This window comes from Talpa occidentalis, unplaced genomic scaffold (assembly GCF_014898055.3).
Source record: "Talpa occidentalis isolate TD23 unplaced genomic scaffold, MPIMG_talOcc4v2.1 talOcc4.2, whole genome shotgun sequence".
Taxonomy (NCBI): Eukaryota; Metazoa; Chordata; class Mammalia; order Eulipotyphla; family Talpidae; genus Talpa; species Talpa occidentalis.
The window spans coordinates 7,498,395-7,518,817 of record NW_023602073.1 but is presented as its reverse complement, the minus strand read 5'-3'; the positions used below and the strand labels follow the sequence as shown (position 1 = coordinate 7,518,817).

At 41.4% G+C, this 20,423-nt stretch overlaps 1 protein-coding gene across 2 annotated transcripts in view; it reads left to right on the top strand.

The window, feature by feature from the left end:
• The window catches only part of NUP153 (nucleoporin 153), a 90,911-nt gene that overhangs the window by 16,580 nt on the left and 53,908 nt on the right, over positions 1 to 20,423 (top strand). The window contains exons 1-2 of one of the 2 annotated variants that reach the window (XM_054698332.1): positions 5,327 to 5,350; positions 6,951 to 7,007. In XM_054698332.1, coding sequence (XP_054554307.1) covers positions 6,951 to 7,007 — 57 coding nt within the window. In that variant the 5' untranslated portion in view covers positions 5,327 to 5,350. Of the gene's footprint in view, positions 1 to 5,326; positions 5,351 to 6,950; positions 7,008 to 20,423 lie in introns of those variants that run through there. The other variant, XM_037518907.2, reaches the window with a different exon arrangement.

Genomic DNA, 20,423 nt, shown 5'->3' with positions numbered 1-20,423 from the left:
ATTGATTTTATTAGTTAATTCATTTAGTCCTTAAGTATTACTTTAGTCCCAAAGACAGAGAGCAGAGCAAGTTAGTAAAATATATGATGTACATCTTTAAATACCTTACCAATGCCAGGGCTTCCCCTAAAATTTTTTTTTATTTAAATATTTATTTTAGGGCCTCCCCGGTGGCGCAAGCGGTTGAGCGCTGGGTTGCGAAGCTGCCCGCGGCCTCTACGGTGCCGGTTCGATCCCCAGCTGCTCCCCGGCCACTGGAGGAGGGTCCCACATGGCGCGCAGACCTCTCCTGCCGCCCGCTGCTCCCCTCAGCAGTGTACTTCGTCAGTCTGCCTGCTCTGCTCCCTGCTCTGGCTCTGGTGAATTCTCTCACCCTCCCGCGCTTCTGACTGTACCCAAGTGCTTGTATAAACAAAAACGAACAAACAAACAAATAATAAATAAAAATGCCTCATATAAAAAAATTTATTTTATATAATTCTTACATTTTTTTTATCTTTGCACAATGTATGCATTTTTCATTTTGTTATATTCCCCTACAATTGCACCCCCCCTTTTTGACTCTAGTGCTTCCTCTCCCCACCCATCCCCACCCCATAGTGTGTCTCTGGTTTATAGTTGCTTGTTGATTTTGATTTTTACTTTGTTTTGATTAGTCTTTTTCCTGGTCCCTTATTTAGGTTTTCTAAATTCCTGCTATGAGTGAGACCATCTGGTATTTTTCTTTTTCTTTCTGGCTTATTTCGCTGAGCATGATCCCTTCCAGCTCCATCCATGTTGCTGCAAACTGCATGTGTTTATCTTTTTTGATTGCTGAGAAATTTCATGGTGTATATGTACAAAAACCCCGATAACTTTCTAGATTCCCAGCCCCATTTTGGCTTATCTAGTTGAGACTGAAGTGTATTAATATAATGAGATTTTAGAAAACCATTAACTTCACCTTATTTTTCTATCTAATGAAATGCTTGGCAATTATCACATGAAAATGTGCATGGAAGATCATGGAGCTATCTAAAAATCCTCAACAAAATAATTTACTTCAACAGAAATGAGAAGACATACCCAATTTTATGTTGGCAGGGTAGAATGAGCACATGGCTTTCTAACCAGTAATTGTCACTTCTAGAATGTCTTTGGCTGGAATTGTTTTACATTTTGAAGACTATATAAGAGGATATTTTTCTAATCCAGGTTGTGCAGAGATGAAATTATATTTCATTTTATAATTAGTGGATACTCTTTATCCTTAGAGTCAGAAACCTCTCCATTAGCTGGCTTATAATTGGCAGGTGGTCACCATTTTATATTTGGAAAAATAGTTTTCTTGGGGGACACTACCTAGTGGTAATAGGCTTTTCATAAATTGAGATCTCTCCTAATACACCACCTGTTTTGGCTGAGAAAAACAGTTTTAAGAAAAGTGAAGTTGATCTAACCTTTCCAACTTGGTGATTGGGAAGGTATTCCTGTCCTGTTTTGTGTCAGGTTCTGCTACTTGGTCTGAATATGACTAGCTGTTAATTTTTTCTCCTTATTCTTCACAATATTCTTTTGTTTCTTTGACATATGTTGAATTCTATCGATTTTGCTTACATGGCTTCTCCCTGAGATTGGGGCCCTGAAGTACTTCATCTCTCCCACCCAAATGTTCTCATGTCCTCATGTCAAGATGGGACTCCTTGTATTCCCAGCAGTCCTAATGTATCTAGTTGAGTCTGGTATTTCCATTGACTAACACATATCATAGCTGGCAAATGCCCGTCCTCACTATGGAATAAGACAGAACCAAGATCCAAACATTTCAGTTGTTGTAGAGGCCATTGAGCTTACAATCTATTCAAAGAAAAATGTTTTAAATAGTAAGTAGGTGCCTTACTTGGTTATAAGAATGGCAGAGTAATAGGAAAGTAACAAGAAGGAGAAATCATTCCAAATACTGACTCTGGCATTGTTTTGAATATAAATAGGTTGTTTTATTTTTATTTATTTATTAAGATTTTATTTATTTATGTATACAAAAACAGGGGTATAGGCCAGCGGTGTGGGGTGTGTGTGAGAGGATTCACCAGAGACAGAGTGGGGAGCAGGGCAGGCAGACTGACTGCAATCCACTGCTGAGGGGCGCAGTGGGCGAGACAGGAGAGGTCTGCTGCACCATGTGAGTAGCTCCCTGGCCAGGGATCGAGCACACGGGCTGCAGAGCTTCACAGTGCTGTGCTTAACCCCTTGTGCCACCAGGAAGGCCCTAAATGAATAAGTTGTTTTTATCCACTCATTGCCTCAGTTTCCTTGTCTGTAAAATGAGGATAGTAATTCCTTTCAGAATTGTTGGGATTACATGAGAATCTCTATATAACATTATCATAAATATTTGCTTATGAATGTTATGAATACGTTAATAAATTTGAGAATTATTAATTTATTACATAGTATAGAAGATGAATATTACAAGTCACAAATGGTTATATAAAGCAGTTTAGCTGTATTCATCTTTGTATAATTTATTATAATAAAATGGAAACTGTTGATAGAGGTGGTAATTGGATATTGGGTAAATGAACTGTAGTTTATACAGAGTGAGTGCTGTGTGTTATCTGTCCTACATGTTCAGGATAAAGCAGTAAGAAAAAAAAAATCCTCTTTTTGGAGTTTAAAATATATTAGAGGTCCTCTCTGGTGGTGCAGGCGGTTGGGCACAGTGCTGTGAAACTGTCTGCAGCCTCTGCAGAGCAGGTTTGACCCCGGCCAGCTGGGGAGCAACCCACATAGCGCGGCAGACCTCTCCTGTCTCGCCTGCCACTCCCCTCAGCAGTGTATTTCAGTAGATCTGCCTGCTGTTCCCCACTCTGTCTCTGGTGAATCCCCTCACCCTCCCGCGCATCTGGCCTGTACCCCGGTTCTTGTGTAAATGAATAAATAAATCTTAAAAAAATAGATAAATCTTTTTTAAAAAAATCTTTCTATTCTCATCTGCCTGTACCCCAGTTCTTGTGTATATGAATAAATAAAAAATAAATATAGAAGGGAAGAAATGAGTTTCTTTTAAAATAAACTCAATGAAACATCTCCAAACATAGGATTCACTTTTTCAGAGTTACTTCAATGTTGTTTAGGCCTCAAGGCAGATGGGAATAGAAATTAGTAATAAAACAGATAAAGAAGATAATCCAGATGAAATTTACACATGATAGCTTTCAATTTTGTGTGAACAGAATCTCAGGAGGTTTTTATCATTGATAGAAATTGCTTAATTGTAAGTATGAAATAACAGGTTTTTGAGAAGGGAATGAATAGTTATTAACTCCTAGTATGGCTAGTAGGGCTTCCCGAATCTCAACTGTTAATCCATGCCATAGGATATTTTTTCTAGTTTATAGATAGTATCTCTTAGAGAAATTTATGTATCTCTTAGAGAAATGTTCAATAATTCTTTCTTTTTTTTTTAATTCTTTTATTTCTAAAGATTTGTTTATTTATGCACACAAGAGCTGGGACACAGGCCAGAGATGCGGGGGGGTAAGAGGATCCACCAGAGCCAGAGCGGGGAACAGAACAGGCAGACTGACTGAAATACACTGCTGAGGGGAACAGTAGGTGAGATAGGAGAGGTCTGCTGTGCCATCCCCGCCGGCCGGGGGATCAAACTCGCGCTGCAGAGGCTGTGGATTTCCCCATAGTGCAGTGCTCAACCCCTTGCACCACCAGGGAGGCCCTTCAACAATTATTTCTATGTTTAAATATACTTTTAAGTTTTATAATCAGAATATGCTATTATAATCTATTCTACTATAAATTCCTAGCTGAAAAATGAGTTTTTATCAAAACTCTGAGAAACTCTAGATTAGGTGAACTGTAACTCTATCCTGAATTTCAGCACAGAAACAATGTTATTTTAGAATCCCCAACTATGCACAAGAAGTTACTTCATCCCTGATAACATTACAGGGTAAAATTATTCAGTGGGAAGTTTGAATGCAGGTTCCTTCTTGTCTCTTATTCTTCTCTGCACTCTGCTGTCAAACCTGTTAAAACTCTAATACAACACTCAATCACATTTATGTGAACTAACGTATTATTGTTTGCTTTTAGATATTGTGTTACCATGCAAGTAGAACTAAATGGGGGCAAGTCATTGAGAGCAAGGCACAAGGGGAATTGAGGAATAGATTCGCCGCTTATTTCCTCAAATCCTAGTGAGGTTCGATGCTGAACGTCTGTCTTATGTTCAGCCCAAAATCTCTTTTGGAGTGTTTTCTTATTCAGTCTTTTGTTTTCAAAGCTTGGATGTGAAGGCTGCCCCACATATCAAGTAACACTCTCAAGAAAGGGACAAGTTCTTTTTAGAGAGTCATTTATTTGTGCATAAAAGAGCTGGGGTACAGGCCAGAGGTGCAGGGGTGGTGGTGGTGAGAGGATTCACCATCGACAGAGTCGGGAATTGAACAGGCAAATTTAATTGAAATACATTGCTGTGGGGAGCAGCGGGTGAGTCAGGAGAGGTCTGCTGTGCCATGTGGGTAGCTCCCTGGCTGAGGATCGGCTATCTGGCTGCAGATAGCTTCATAGGTTGCATCTTAACCTCTTGTGCCACCAGGGAGGTCCCCCTTCTTTTTTTAAAGATTTCTTTATGATACAAGAACTGGTATACATGCCAGAGGTGTGGGGGTGGGGGTGGGATAAAAGGATTCACCAGACACAGAGTTGGGGAACAAAACAGGCAGATTTACTGAAGTTCACTGTTGAGGGCAGCAGCAGGCAAGACAGGAGTGGTCTGCTGTGCCATGTGGGTAGCTCCCTGGCCAGGCAGGGATCAAACTCGTGCCGCAGTGGCTGGCGATAGCTTGGTAGGGCCGTCTTTAATCCCTGTGCCATGAGGGAGGCCCCAATTTCAATCTATTGTATTTGGTAACCTTTATTAATTTTGATGGCCTATGTTCATTAGTGCTACCAAAAGCCCTTTGCTCTTTAGGTGCTGAAACTAATATACATGCCAAGGTACTATATAAATTTGGTTTCACAATTTGATTTATATGATTAAGAGAATAACTTAAACATTTTTAACAAATATTTTGTTTATCTTAATGAAGTTGGTACAATTTCCATTTAAAACCCATATCCCAGGCCTAAAATGTATAAATGACATAAAAATGAGCAGTGTTCTATTTGTATACACTTCTGCATGAGTAACTAAACTGTATGACAAATGAACATTAGAGCTTCTGACAAGATTTTTCTTTAATCTTAAAGAATTTTCTCTTTGGAATTTAGTCTTCTATTATTATTTCATCTGCAACCTCCTAATTCTCTTTTTCGGTCTAGACCCTCAGGTTGTAAAAGTGGTTTCAAGGTAAGGGATGATCATTTCCCCACAGTTCAGCTCTCTGAAAACTTCCATCTTGCACTGAAAGTCATAATCCGGGAACGAAGCAATCACACACTAGATTTTCATGGTCAGCTGCCAAGTCAAAGAACACTGGCATTGGTTGGACTTATTTATCATCAACATGCACAGCCCTGAAAAGGTGGCCTCTCTGTGCACAAAAGTAATTTTTTAAAAAGGAGAAGGCAATATAAAGGCAGCTGGGGCGTGACCAACAAACATCTGCACAATGAAGATTAGACACTAGTAATTCCAATTACCAGATTTTTCAAAGAGATGGGGAGCCAGTTTTCAATTATTTTGAATACCACGTTACAAAAGTTATTTTTCAAAATAAAAAAGGATTAAGGGAAAAGCAAAAAGAAATCTAAACCATTGAATGAGCATGTTTGTTCCTGTTAAACATCAACCACGTCTTCTTCCTCCATTCATAGTTCATTTGGAGTATTGTTATCAGCTATTCTCTGACCTGAGAAGTCTGAGTGAATTCATTGGAATTCCTTGCCTTCGACCTTTGATTCTTGAGTTTCTTGAGTCATTATTTTCACTTTGAAGTGAATCTCACTGCTATCCTGTCCAGTAACTTCGAGTTTTTGTATTTTCCTTTTTTTATCCCTCCAAGTCCTCATTTGCCTCCAGGTTTGCCTCCTGGTCAAACGTGGTGAAGGTGGCTTCACCCAGGTCCACACACAGTAGTGACCCAGGAAAGGCAGAACCTAGCTCCAGGGTTTAAAATTCATCTCTCCTACATAGTGATTTGATGTGTGCAATTTGGAGTTAATTATTTGTACCTTATAGCTGGATGATATTAGATACTTGTTGCGTAGGGCAACACCACACTGACAAAGACACGGCAGTCGTGGAGCAGGCTGCACAAGGCAGGATGCTTCTGAGAGCTAGATCCCAGCCATTTATATTGATAGAATAATCATAGAGCATCAGCTACATGCGTTAGGAGGACAAGGAGAAAAGGATAGATGAAACTCAGGAATGTTATCTAGGTCTTGAGGGGGACATGAGTCTGCTGACCATGTTATCAGCTGATGACCAAGTGTTGTTATCGAAACTAGACCCCAGACCCCTGGCCACGGTCCTAATCTTATCAACAAGGCATTCCACTGATCAGCTTCTGGGGTCCCTTGTCATACTTCAGTCCTTGGCCCCCCGACCGTTCCCGGTCATACCTCATGATGTATGAGTTGGGAGTAAGTTTATGCATCCGTCCTCAGCCCCCGGGGCCTTCCAGTCATACCTCTTGATGCATACCCTTCCCAGAGTGATCAAGCTTTCTGCTCTTGATTAATATGAAAGTCGCCTTGTAAGGTTTGGCTCCTATGACTGTGATTGGACAGTTCTGACCTTTGTATAGGCATGCATAATGCCTATGCCTATGGTTCAGCCACCATTGTGGTGGCTGACACACAGATGCTTAAATCTAGCAGACACACAGATGCTTTCTAAGAAGTTATAATGAGGTACACACACACACACACACACACACACACACACATTAATCCTTTCCTGTGAACCACCATCCTGTTGAGGTTAATATTCATTCTATTTGCAGATGAGGAAACTGAAGCTTAGAAAGAGGATCAGTTACTTCCCCAAGGCAACACAGCTAGTAAGTGACAGATTTGAAGTTGTCTGACTGCAAAGTTACTTATAAGCTTTACAATCAATTGTCTTAAATAGAACATTAAGCCTTTGTTTTTTCACAATTTTCCTCCCTAGTCATTTGGTTACTTGCCTCAACTCACAGAAAAGCAGGGTGAAAGCCCTGGTTTTGCCCAGCTCAGTGTCCTGGAAATCAGTGCCCCCTGAAAGCTCTGGACCTCTGTCTTAGGGTTGAAGGGCAGGGCCACGGGAGCAAGAAGGCCTTCCTACCAGTCAACTCCTACTATCTCTAGACTTTATGGACTCAGCCTTTGTGGCTCAATCACTTTTCTAAATATAATGCCTTCTATTTGGAACAAATATACATATACTCATTACCGGTAATAGGCCACTTACCCTTAGTGAGCAAACTGCGTGGGGAATAACCCTTTATTGCATTTCTCCTATACCGGGAAATATGTTAAGTGCTCTCTATAGATATCACAACCATAAGGTGGATTTTAAGTTCCCATTTTATGGAGGAGGGAGTAAAGCCTCAGAAGCTTTGATTTCTCCAAGGTCAAGCTAGAGAATGGCGGAATCAAAATCAATTGTCTTAAATAGAACATTAAGCCTTTGTTTTTTCACAAAGAGAGAGTTTCCTCCCTGGTCATTTGGTTACTTGCCTTGACTCCTAGGAAAGCAGGGTGAAAGCCCTGGCTTTGCCCAGCTCAGTGTCCTGGAAATCCAGCCCTTGTGTGTGGGATAGCAGAGCCCTCTATTTAATGGAACATTAATGGAGCTCTATGTGTGTGTGTGTGCATATAAACACACACATATATAATTTAATTCCACTTTAGGCTTAAAGATGATGGGCGTCGCTTTTTGAACCAAGCTTTAAAATATATATGTGTGTGTATATATATATATACTTGTATATATACAAAGATTATACATAATATATAAGTATATATTACATATTATATATTGTCTGATGTCATGCACAAAATCTTTATATATAGTCTTTCATATATTTATATACAAGTATATATAATATAATATATAATATGTACATATATATTATGTTATATAATATATATTTTATATAATATATATTATATTATAAATATATTAATATATTTATTTATTTATATTATATTTATATGAAATATACTATATTTCATATATAATATATAAATATGTATGAAATATATAATATATGAAATATATAATAAAATCTATTTCATATATATATATGAAATATATAATAAAATCTATTTCATATATTATAAATATATAATAAAATCTATTTCATATATTATATATAAAATATATATAATAAAATATTTCATATATTATATATATAAATATGTATAAAATATATAATATATTATATATAAATATAAAAATCACATATATAAATACTATATATAAAAGATCACATATATAAATATTATATATAAAGATTAGATAAATATTAGCTATATTACTAGCTATATATAAAGATTATAAAGCTATATATTTTATATATATAAAGATTATTAGCCTGTCTTTCATTTCACTGTCTCTTTAGCTTCTGCCCGCTTTCCCACACGACGGGGCGAAGCGGCGCGGCCAGCAGGTCCCGGTTTTCGCGCCTCGCCCTCCGCGAGCCCCCGGCCCACACCACGCCCCGCCGCGCCGCGGGCTTTGTGCCTCTGCGGCTCCCGCGGGCTCCTTCCGCGTCCTCCCTTCCGCCACTTCGCGTCTCCTCCTTACGAAAACTACGCTTCCCAGCGTGCCCCGCGGCCGAGCGCGCGGGTTCCATCCCCTTTCCCTCCTCCTCTCCCCCCTCCCGTCGCCGCGCGATGACGCCGGCGCGTCGGGCGCGGGCGAGTGACGCCGTTGTGACTCGCGACCGCGGCGGCCTTAGCAGCGGCAATAGGCGCAACAGCGGCGGCGACTGCAGGGCGGACGGCGACGGCGGCGGGGCGGGCGCTGCGCGCAGAGGGGCGGGGGAGCGGGCGGCGCCGGCGGCCTCGACTGCGGCAGCGACGGCCGGGGCGGCGGAAGGAGGCGGCCGGGCGCCGGCGGTCGGGCTAGGCCTCAGCGGCGCGGCGCCCGCGGGGATCTCCATAGAGACGTGACACGCACGGCGGCGGCGGCGGCCGGCGGCCCGTTCCGCGGCGGCGTCGCCTCCGGAGCCCGCGGCGCGCTCGTGCTCCCGGCCGCGGCGCCGGGTCCCGCCGCTCGACGTCGGGCCGGGGCCGCGGGGCGGGCTCTCAGGCCGCCGCTCGGGCTCTCCGCCTTCCCCGCGCCGGAGCGGGCAGCCGCGGCGGCTCCGCCATGGCCTCGGGCGCCGGCGGGCTCGGGGGGGCGGCGGCGGCAAGATGCGGACGCGGCGGTGCCACCCGGGCCGGCCAAGCCCTACCAGCAGGGGCGGCAGCAGCACCAGGTACGCGCCTGCGGGTCGCGGCCGGCCGGCCGGGCGGGCGGCGGGGGCCCACGTGGGGGCGGCCGCGGGGCCCGGGGAGGCCGAGCGCGGCGGCGGGAGCCCAGGCCCCGGCCGGGCCGGGCCGGGCCCGCGCGCCGCGCACACGTGTGTGGTCCGGGCGCCGCGCCCAGCCCGCCGGCCGGGGCTTTCCCCAGCGCCGGCCGCGGGCGGGAACCGAAAGAGCCCGCGGGCGAGCGGCTCTTTCGTTTTTGGCGGGGCTCGGGAGCGCGGGGGTGCGCGGGGATCCGCCCGCGCCTCGGAGCCGGGCTGCCCGGAGAGGGGCCCCGGGCGGGGCGCGCGGCCTGGTGGCGCGGGGACTGCGGGGCTTGGCCCCGACCTGCTGGCTCTCCGGCTCCGCGAGCCCGGAGCCCGGCCCGAAGGCTCCCCTTGCGCTGTCCCTCCCCGAGCCGAGAGCCCGGCCCGAAGCTTTTTTAAAAAATAGATTTTCTTGTTTTCCTCTCATCGGGTTGCAGTTACTGGGGCATTTTGAAAGTCCCTCTCCACCCTTACGTCTTTTCTCTGCTGCGAGTCTCCCCGCACCCCCTCCTGTTCCCTCTCCCTCCCACCACCACCCCCCCTCTTTTATTTTGGAGGCTAGAACTGGCCGTTAGGCGCAGTTGACTGGGACTCCAGTTCTGATCTCATGCACAAAACATTTTCGTATTATGGGGCGTATTCTAGAAGGTTAGGTGCTTTTGACACCTCAGGAGCCTCTTGGTGGTCTTGCGCCTTCGCCGCCTGGCGCACTCGTGGGCGGTGGAGGTTAGGAGAAGGCGCTTATGCTCATGGTAAAGGAGTTTGGATCTCAGCAATTTCGGTTTTTTAATGTGTTACTTTTCCGTCATGGGGCTTCAAGGAGGAACATGCTTTTGAAACTTAGTTTAGCAAAACTTTGGAATATTAAGTTTGTGGGAAGGGACAGATGGATCTTAAAGTTGTTGAAAAGGAAAAGGTACATCCAAGAGGTCCGATAACTTGTTGCGTGTGCGTGGTTCCAGGTAGATTTCGTGGGTGAACTTTATTCTGAAGGAGGAATGTCGAACTCTAACATGTTTGGAGGTGGTGTTCAGTTCATCATTTAAAAGACCCAGAATTTTAAAGGTAAAGGTTTGAGGCCAGCGTTTCGGTAATAAATAGTGTAGTTTGGTTAGAAGTGGTAAGAAGTGCTGGTGTTACTATTTCCGCCCGTCAGTTTCCCGCCAGATATATACAGAAAGTGCAATTTCAGGTTTCTTTGTGGGGAACAGGGGTATGTGAAGACAGACCTGAGATTAGAATTCAGGTCACAGCCTGGACATCTAACCTAGTACTTTTGTAGAATGGAGGTTAGACACACATGCTTTCTGTTTGTCCTGAATAAATGTCTTTGAGTACTTTCTTAGGTCTTGAAAAAAGTTAGTGCTCATGTCTTAAATACGGATGATTGGATGCTCTGCATAGAGTGTAGAGGGGAGCTAATGCATTCCAGGTGACAAAAGTTATAAGCACAGCTTATTTTTAATTGTACTTAGATGGAAATCTAAATTTGGAGAGATGATGTCTTAACAACATAACACCTATGACCCAAATTACCTTAGCGCTTACATGATTTCAGACTGTGTAGTTCTGTTTTAGAGCTTGATATTATTGTCCCCTATGTACAATACTTCATTGTCCAGCCATTTAATTGAAAAAAAGAAAATAAATTTTCAGCTTGAATTGCTATTAAAGATACTTGAGGATTTCTTGATCAGTGCTTGTAGGTGTCAAGATTTCTTGATCAGGTGCTTGTAGGTTTAATATTGGCAGACATTACCAAAGAAAAACATCCAGTATACAAGAGAATACTCATCAGATTTTAAAAACAAAATAAGGACTTTCTTTGGGCCTTAATGGGAACTTTTGTGGATTTGAAGGCTACTTGCTTGCTGTCTGCTAGCCTGGACCGTCACCTCTGCATTTTGCAGCTGCTGCTGAGTCATCATGAATAGCGCGGCGCTTCATGACATGGCATGTTTTATACTAATGTTATTTGATGAAGTGTCCGGGGGTTTCTGGGCAAAAATGAAGTTTTTGGTTGTGTAGTAGAGTGTTGGGATAAGAATGAGAAGTCTGGCACTGTTGATGGATTCTTGCCATTGCCTGTCAAGCCAATTGGCAAGTGCAGTCATGCAGTACCTGTGACTTTGGGTTTGTTCCACTGACTTGTAATTTCCTGTTTTGACTTCCTCTGGTTTTCACTGTGCTGAGATGCATCTAAAGTTTACAGTTTTCCCTTTTAACTGCTGATCTTGATCTTTAAATTGCCATCTTGCTTGAAGTTGTGGAGACAAATCCTTTTTCTTATACAACAGCGGAAGGGTAGTAACTGCAGAATTGTAGAAGCAAAAATGAAGAATAGTTCTGAATAATGTAAGTTGATCATTTTCACTTGTCTTCCTCCCTACCTTGTAACTCTTAGCTCAGATGCATTTAGGAAATGGTGTCATTTTTCTAGTTGGGAGTGAACAGATCACAAAAGAGGATGTGGTTAGTTTTTCTTACCTGGTCAGTCTCCTACCTGTTTCCTTCTATGGAGATTGTCAGGCCCAGAAAGTCAACTTTGCCAAGCTGCTCTTAGTAGCCACCTCAAAAAATTTTGAGTCCATGGGCAAATCACACCTGCCTCTGGAAGAATCTACTGCCACCTCCCGGTGAGAGGGATCTACTTATTTTTGCCCTTTTTTGTGGGTATGCTTTAGGGGTTTTGTCTTTCTGATTTGGAGCTAAGAGAGCTTTTCCCACTTATTCTTAGATGTAGTTTGTCATATAAGTCATTCCTTGCATTTAGTTCTTTGAAAGAAAGGAGTTGGGGAGGAAACCCCTTTAACTATTCAGTACCACTCATCAGGAATCTGCACACTTTTCTGTAAAGGGCCAGATAGTAAATATTTTAGGCTCTGTTGCCGCAAGTCACCAACCCACCCCACCCCCTCCCCCATAAAAATTTCTTTTAAAATGTAAAAGTCATTCTTAGTCTGGGGATTCATAGGGGCTGAATTGGGCCACAGACCATGGTTTGCCTAACTTTGGTTTATATGCTAGAGTAGTGTTGTGTTTTCTTAGCACCTAGATGACACTTTGTTACAAGTATGTCCTGCTTGGTATCTGATGGAAAAAGGCTATTCCAGTGTTGGAAAAAATGGGATATTTAGAGGTTTTATGCTAAACTCATTCCAGAAGTCACTAATTTTGACTTTTATTTGTTTTTCCCTAGATGTTTAATACTAGATGTTTAATGTTTGCTCATCTGTGGAGTGGTAATTGTGAGGGTTAAAAGTATATAGCTCTTCGGATAATCCTGGCAGGTATAGTAAGGTCTCATTTGAGATTATTGTGATTCAGTAGATCCTTTGGGTTTAAGTGTTTTCACTCAGAATTTTGCTGCTCTTATTCGAGATTTTTATCTTTTTGCGTTTATGCTCAATCTAGTATAGGGTCATACTGGATTTGAAGATTTGTTTACTAGAGTGTTTGAGACCATACACTCTAAGTACTTATTTTTAAAGTATTTTCTCATACAAACACTAGTCATCTAAGTGTATAGGAAAATTAAGCCTCAGAATTAAATTGTTTCATGCAAAGTAAGTTTTTTGTTTGTGATGAGCCCCTTGGGTGTGGTAATTTATCAACAATTTTTCTAATAAGATTCATGGCCGGAGAATCCCCCAGGTGTTCTTATCCTGGAATGTCTACCGCTGACATTCGTTTGAAGTAAAGTGGAGACTGATCAGATGTCACTAATTAAAATGATTTTCATTAGGCAGATTATTATTGGAAAGATGTAATGACCCTGTATTTTCAAAGATGTTTTACTTGTAGCCACTTAGTTTCTGTGGCAGTTGCAATGCCTTTTTTAAAGATTCTTGGAAATCTTGCTAGTTCACTGTGCTTTACTGTTGAAAACAGGGTGGTAGAAATGCTTTTCTGACCATAGATATTTCGGTTTGATTTTGTCTATTTCACAGTGTGATTTAAGAAAAAAAACTTGTCCAGTTTTCAAACAGCTTATGAAAAGAAACAACTTAATTTTTTATGGGTTAACTTGCATGGACTTTCGTTGGGTCTCATTGCTGGTTTGAAAGGCCTCTCAGGAACTCCTTTTCTTACCCTTGTTTGATTACTGTTAATTATTTCTTAATAGCACCTTTATGGTATGGATGGCTAAAAATAAGAGACTAAGCCAGGTCATGTTCCCCCTTAATGTATTAGTGGGCTTTGAAGGAAGTTGAAGTTTGTGACCATGTTTAGGCTTTTAATTTTTCAGCCGAAAGTATTTTTTTATGCTTAGGTTTTTGAGCGTGATCTCTTGGGGTTGAAATGAAAAGGGTGGATTTTAAGTGACTTAGAAGGATTTGGATTGGATGGATAAGGAAAACTTTGCTGCTGAATGCCTCACTGTAGGTTGTGAAATAATGGCAAATAATAGATTTTGAGGTTAAATTCAGATGACGGAAAGTAGAGTCAGTGTAATTGAATTTGAATACTTACTGCTTTTTTCCCTCATGGAAATAACAGAATGTTAAAACGTTATAATAAAGATGCATTCTTAGCATTACTGCAGAATGGATATATTGAACTGGAAATAACTGAAAGATTAAAATGGCATTTAGGTTTTTCAATTCAATATTTAAGATATTTTCCTTACATATTCTTTCTATCTCAGGCGAAGGCTTGGGTTATTAGCCCTTGTTCTTCAGCTTGGATTTGGAGGGTGTAAGGGAGCAAACTGATTAGGGCAACTGGGTAAGATGAGACTGAGAAATGTTTGGAAAAGAGTTGTGTGGTGGTGGGAATTGAGTGGGTAAGAAAGGTGCATAGAACCATTGGAGAACACTGAGGGTCAGTGACAGGTCTCAAAGAAACAAGGACATCTGAAAAGAATAGAAATCAAAACAGCAGCCTATTCCAGGAGAATACTCGGGCTCTAGAACTTACAACTTTCTGAGGGTGGATTATATTTGATATTTATAGTTAAAGACGCAGTGAAGTTATTTGAGAAAGGAGATTTTATAATTCGAAACTACTGTTTGATGGAGGATAATGTGAGGGAAAGAGTTGAGCAGAACTGACGTCAAGAAAACAAATAGGAATAGCTTTGTATAAGACTAAGGAAGGCTAGATAGGTAAGGAGCTGACTACATAGTCAGTAGGAGACACTTCTGGTTATTTTGAGATTACAAACGGTTGAAAAGACACATAGGAGAAGAGTGTTTTTTTTTTCCTTTACAAATGAATTCTGAGTTAAGATTATAGGGGAGTTTTGTCTCACTTCAGCCTTCTTGCATTACTCCTTGAACTCAGGTTAAATGTAGTTTGAAAAGTTGCATATTGTCCCCAGTGCCATACACATTAAATATGCTTATTAATATGTGTATATTGAATTGAATTTACTTCTGGCCCCCAAATTGGGTATTCTGAATCTTAAAGGCATTTTTGGTTTGCTCTATCAAATAAAGAATACTTGGGGAGAAAGAATGCTTGGTTCTGGTAAAGAAAAAACCCAGTGAGTTTAAGGATTTAGTCTTTCAATCCTTGGATTTAGCCTTGTTAGTCACGATTATCTAGTGTAGATTTCTTTTCTAGGATAACAAGGAATTTTTTTTTTAAAGATTCATTCATTCATTCATTCATTCATTCATTCATTCATTTATACAAGCACTGGGTACAGTCAGAAGCGCGGGAGGGTGAGAGAATTCACCAGAGCCAGAGTGGGGAGCAGAGCAGGCAGAAGGACCGAAGTACACTGCTGAGGGGAGCAGAGGGCAGCAGGAGAGGTCTGCGCGCCATGTGGGACCCTCCTCCGGTGGCCGGGGAGCAGCCGGGGATCAAACCAGCACTGCAAGAGGCTGCGGGCAACTTCGCAACCCAGCACTCAACCACTGCGCCACCAGGGGAGGCCCACAAGGAATATTTAGGAATATTTTTAAGATTTTAGTGCCTCATTTTTTGGTTTGATTTCTGTGAGCCTGTTATTAGTTTTGCCCTCTTTGGCTACTTTTCCGCTTCTCTCCGTTTAATGGCTTTGTGTTATTCCAGAGGATGGTTCAGTTTTCTTGTGCCCTTGGATAGATAGCATCGCAAGTTGTTTTTTCAGAAGTAGGACTATTAGTGTGGCAATAAAAATATTTAAGGTGAAACTATTGCACCAAGCAAATGTATTGTTTATGAATTCTAGATTTATTGGTGTTCCTTTTAGAAACTTGTCATAAAATGTTCATATGTGGGAATAAGAGGGTGGTTGAGCAGTGCAGTTGTAGGTAAATTAAAACTGTACCAACCAATTTGTACACTGTGAAGACCTGATTCCTGTCTTCATAGAGCTGATACTGTAATGGAGGCCAGAGACAAACTGTAATTACCATCCTGTTTGACAGATTGCCATCATGTAGGAAGTGCAGAGCCCTGTTGGCGCATTTGTAAGAGTGACTGTCCCAGACTTAAGAGGATCAGAGGTTTTCTGTAGTAAAGCTCAATGTCAAGTTGTAGAGGTGGCACTTAGACCTACCGCTGAAGCCTGTGAAAGCAGGAAATTAATCTGAGTATTCACTCTTGGTTAAACCTTTATTTAATGTTTCCCCTCCTTTTTCTTTTAATTTCATAAAACATCCTTTCGTTAGCCCCATTTCTGTAAAGACCTGAAGATTTTGCTCAAGAATTACTGAAAAAATCTTTGGTAATACAGAAAAAGGAACTTTTTGCCCTCGTTTTTCTCTTTTTTCCCTGATCTTCTCACTCTTTTTCATTTTTCATTAGTGGCTGGAGTCTGGTAATGTGGGTTTTGAGGGTTTCAGAACTCATAAAAAATTGCCATTCAGGGGAGTAAGTATTCCAAATCTATATCATAGATTTACCTCTTTGTAGTCTTCTACCCAGTTTTGTGCATAATCATTTTTCTTTTCCAACTCTAATGTCTGGTAGTGGATTATTTACATAAAAAAATATAGTAAGCCTTTCACTGTTATTTCTGATGATTTTCGGCTAATGTTGTAGATATAAAAATTGATACAATAGTAGATGTATTTTTGGATAATGAGTTAATGCTGGAAATAGGGTGGTCATTCAGGTAAAACTTTATTATCTTTAAGCTTGGACTCTATTTTGTTTATCATGATAATTGGGATAATGGTCATTGAGTTTCTAGATTTTAATGCAGTGGTTCTGAAACTCTAATTTGCGTTAAGAATTAACTCAAGAGCTTGTTAAAAATAAACTTGCATTTTCAAAAAAATTTTTTTATTTTTAAAGATTTATTTTTACACAAGAGCTAGGGTACAGGCCAGAGGTGTGGGAGGGTGAGAGGATTCACCAGAGACAGAGCGGGGAGTAGAACAGGCAGACTGACAGAAAACACTGCTGAGGGGAGCAGCTGGTGAGAGGGGAGAGGTCTGCTGTACCATGTGGGAATCTCCCTGGCCGGCCGTGGCCGGGAATCGAACCCACGCTGCAGAGGCTGTGGACAGCTTCACAGTGCTGCGCTCAACCCACTGTGCCACCAAGGAGGCCTAAATTTGCATTTCTATCATGTTCATAGATGACACCAATGTTTTCTCATCAAAAGACTAATTTGAGAACCACCATTTCAGTCTTTTCATAGTGGCTAGATATATAAACTACAGAACAAAATGTTGCATATAGGTTTTCACACATACTCTTGCACTTGCGCACACAGACACACACACAATGTTAAATGGGCATTTTTGAAAGGTTTATTAGATTTATTGATTTATTTACTAATATACCTTTTTTTTTACTAATTCAGTCACTAACAGGGCTACCAGAAGCTTGGGTGGCATGTACCAAGGAGACTTGTATGTTCGAGTCGGTACATTTTGTTTGCTCAGTCTGTAATATTTCTCCACGATAAATTTACATAGCTCATTTCTCCCTTTTTTCAGGTCTTTGCTTGTATGAAATGCCTATTGCATTTTGCTTCTCTGCTTTATTTTTGTCTATGGTACTGAATCACCATACTATGTGTTTATGTCTTACATATTTACTTGCTGGGGGTTTTTCTCCCAACTTAGACTAGACTGTAAGCTTCAAGAAGACAGCGATCAGTAGGTGTTATAATATGTGACCAATAGGTGTTGATTGAATGAATTGAATGAAGATAAGCAATGTCTGCTTTTACCTCTATGAATTAGATAAAATTCTAAAACATTCACTAAGATCAAGTCTCACATTTGGCCCATTTATATACTGTTTTTTCGAGATAAGGTTGCTGTAACTTTGGGCGATGAGTTTTTCTCCCCAAGTGTGGTGCATGTGTTTCAGTGTTGATTAAGGTGAATCTAACTGATACATGGACTGATTTTTTTTTTTAAATTTTCATGTTAAGTAGAAAAAATAATAAGTAGCACAACTGTGTCCATTCGGAACAGCAGCAAGGAACACCTCACTCCAGATGTTGCAGTCGAGGTATATTTGAGTCTACTTAGTAATATGCTGGTGGTTAAAGGAATAAATATGGGACTAATAGTATTGAAAACCTGCTGTCATCCCTGAAACTGGAAGGATAAAGGAAAGAAATGTTATTGGAGATGTAATTTTAGAGATGGGTCGCTTAAGTAGAAAGTAGGCACAAACAGACTCTAAACCTAATGTCCTCCAATATAGCTCATGGGCCAGTCCTACCAGGAGCCAGTTGGGTGATTTAGTGTGTAGGGACAATGTAATAGAAATGGAGTGAGGGAGAACTAGGAAGGCCAGCAAACATAACATCATTATCAGTGATTTGATACATTTCACTGGTAGGAAAAGCTAAGTTTCCTGAGAAGCAAGTGGATAGAAAATCATGAAATAACAACAGTACAGGTGAAAATCATGGTCGGGTTTGGGAAACACTGGGGAAATAGTCCTGCGTTGTATTCAGCACAATCCAAAATGGGCAGTGTAAAATTTGTCTTCCTCTGATTCATCTTAGAATGTTTTTGTTATGATCTAATTATTGACTACTAATGTAATTTAATTAGTGTGCTACAGGTATGTTTTTTGGATAACTGAATCTTAGGAGTTTTTTTTTTAAGATTTATTTATTTATACAAGCACTGGGGTACAGGCCAGAGGTGCGGGGGGGTGAGAGGATTCATCAGAGACAGAGTGGAGAGCAGAACAGGCAGAAGGACCGAAACACACTGCTGAGGGGAACAGTGGGCATGACAAGAGAGGTCTGCCATGCCATGTGGGCATCTCCCTGGCCGGCCGGGAATTGAACCCACGCTGCAGAGGCTGCGGACAGCCCCATAGCGTGGCGCTCAACCGGCTGCGCCACCAGGGAGGCCCTGAATCTTAGGAGTTTTAAGCGTACATAATTTTATTCATCTCCTGCAAAGGAACTTTGCCTAAAATGTGCTGTAATTTCCTGAAACGTATCTAAATTTCCTAATTTCTTTAACTAGAAAGATGGCACGCAGGTTTTAGCAAACATCAAAATCACCTTGGGAGGTTTTGTTAAAACTGTTAAGTCCTACCTCTGTAAGTTAGACTGCTGCAACTGTAACAGGGTGGTCCCCAGGAAAGGGGGAGGTTCCCTGCCCCACCCAAGGGAGGGTGGAGCTGAGCAGGAAGAAAAAAGCTGCAGAAGAGACTGAGGAAGGAAGCAGGATGGAGCCAGGAGACCTGGAGGAGGCGCATGGAGCCTAGAGACACCTAAAAATACTGCGCTTGTTTTTTGGTCGTGGATGGGGTGACACAGATGTGGGTGAGACCCATGGGGAGGTGACAATGGCAGCTTTTATCTTGATGTTGATTTTGCTCTTTTTCTTTCGGGCTTGTTTGGTTGTTTTTGACCCTTTGCAGTGGGTCCCCACTGAAAGATGCTTTAGACTTGTGGCAGGCTTTGGGGCCTTGTTCTGGGCCTATCCCATATGGATGGACTTTTACCCACAAGGGGATGGGTCACTTTGGGTGCTTCATTTAAAAACTAGATTTTTTGCCTTTCCTGTATTGTTTCCTAGTTTTATTAAAGTTTTTTTCCATTAAAGTCTCCTATGTTTTGTGTTGATGCGGCGGATGGCAGAACCCATTTAGAATAGGCAGGTTTGCGGGGTTTAGGCTGCCCCTCTCCCTGTTCTATAACACAACGACCACGTTTTGGGAACCATTTGTATTAGAAGATACTGAGCTTAATTTAGCTTATTTTGATGGCTTAGTGTTGTTTACCCTAATATGGTGTATTGAAATACAACTTTTTTTTTTTTTTGGTAGTGATGATTCTGGGTTAGTTTTATGTTCTGTATTTCTCTTTACTGTCAGGCTCTTCATGTTGTCATTCATTGTGCCACTAGTAATTCCTCTTCTCACTTTAATTTCCTTGCACTAGGCTGCTAAGATTAGGTAAATGGTTAAATTTTAGTTGAGAAAAGAGGTCTCCAAAATTCATGAGCTTTAGAGGAATGGAGAGTGGAGGTCTTTATCTGTTTTGCTGTTCAATTTTGTTTACTGATTGTCACATAAGTGACCTTTGGTTAAGTTCAGTTTTAGGTTTTAGATCTGAGTAGGAAATCACAGGAATCTCTGATAGTTGTAGTAACTACCTAGAGGAAGTTCACAAAAGACTTAATTTACAGTACTTTTTTGCTATAGCACTTAAGCTTACTTACCATTTCATATCAAGTATTTTCCAAAGTAAGTAATACTGTGTAACATCAGCATAGAAAAAGGGAACAGTGAATTTGTATTTTTTCTGTAGTGATTACTCTAGGGCTATTGACTTCACGTGTTGCTAGAAAACTTAAGTTATAGAAATATTTAGAATTTCTATTTGGAATATGCACGGAACATAATTACACATTTCCCAGTTCTTGTGTCTGTTGGATTTTCAAGGCCTATTTGTATTGGGGTTGCTTTGAGGTGGATTTATGGATTCTCTGTTGATTATTGTTTTCTGTACTTGCTGTGTGTGTTCGTTTGTTTGCCTTCTATAACACTTTTGGAAATCCTAATGCTACT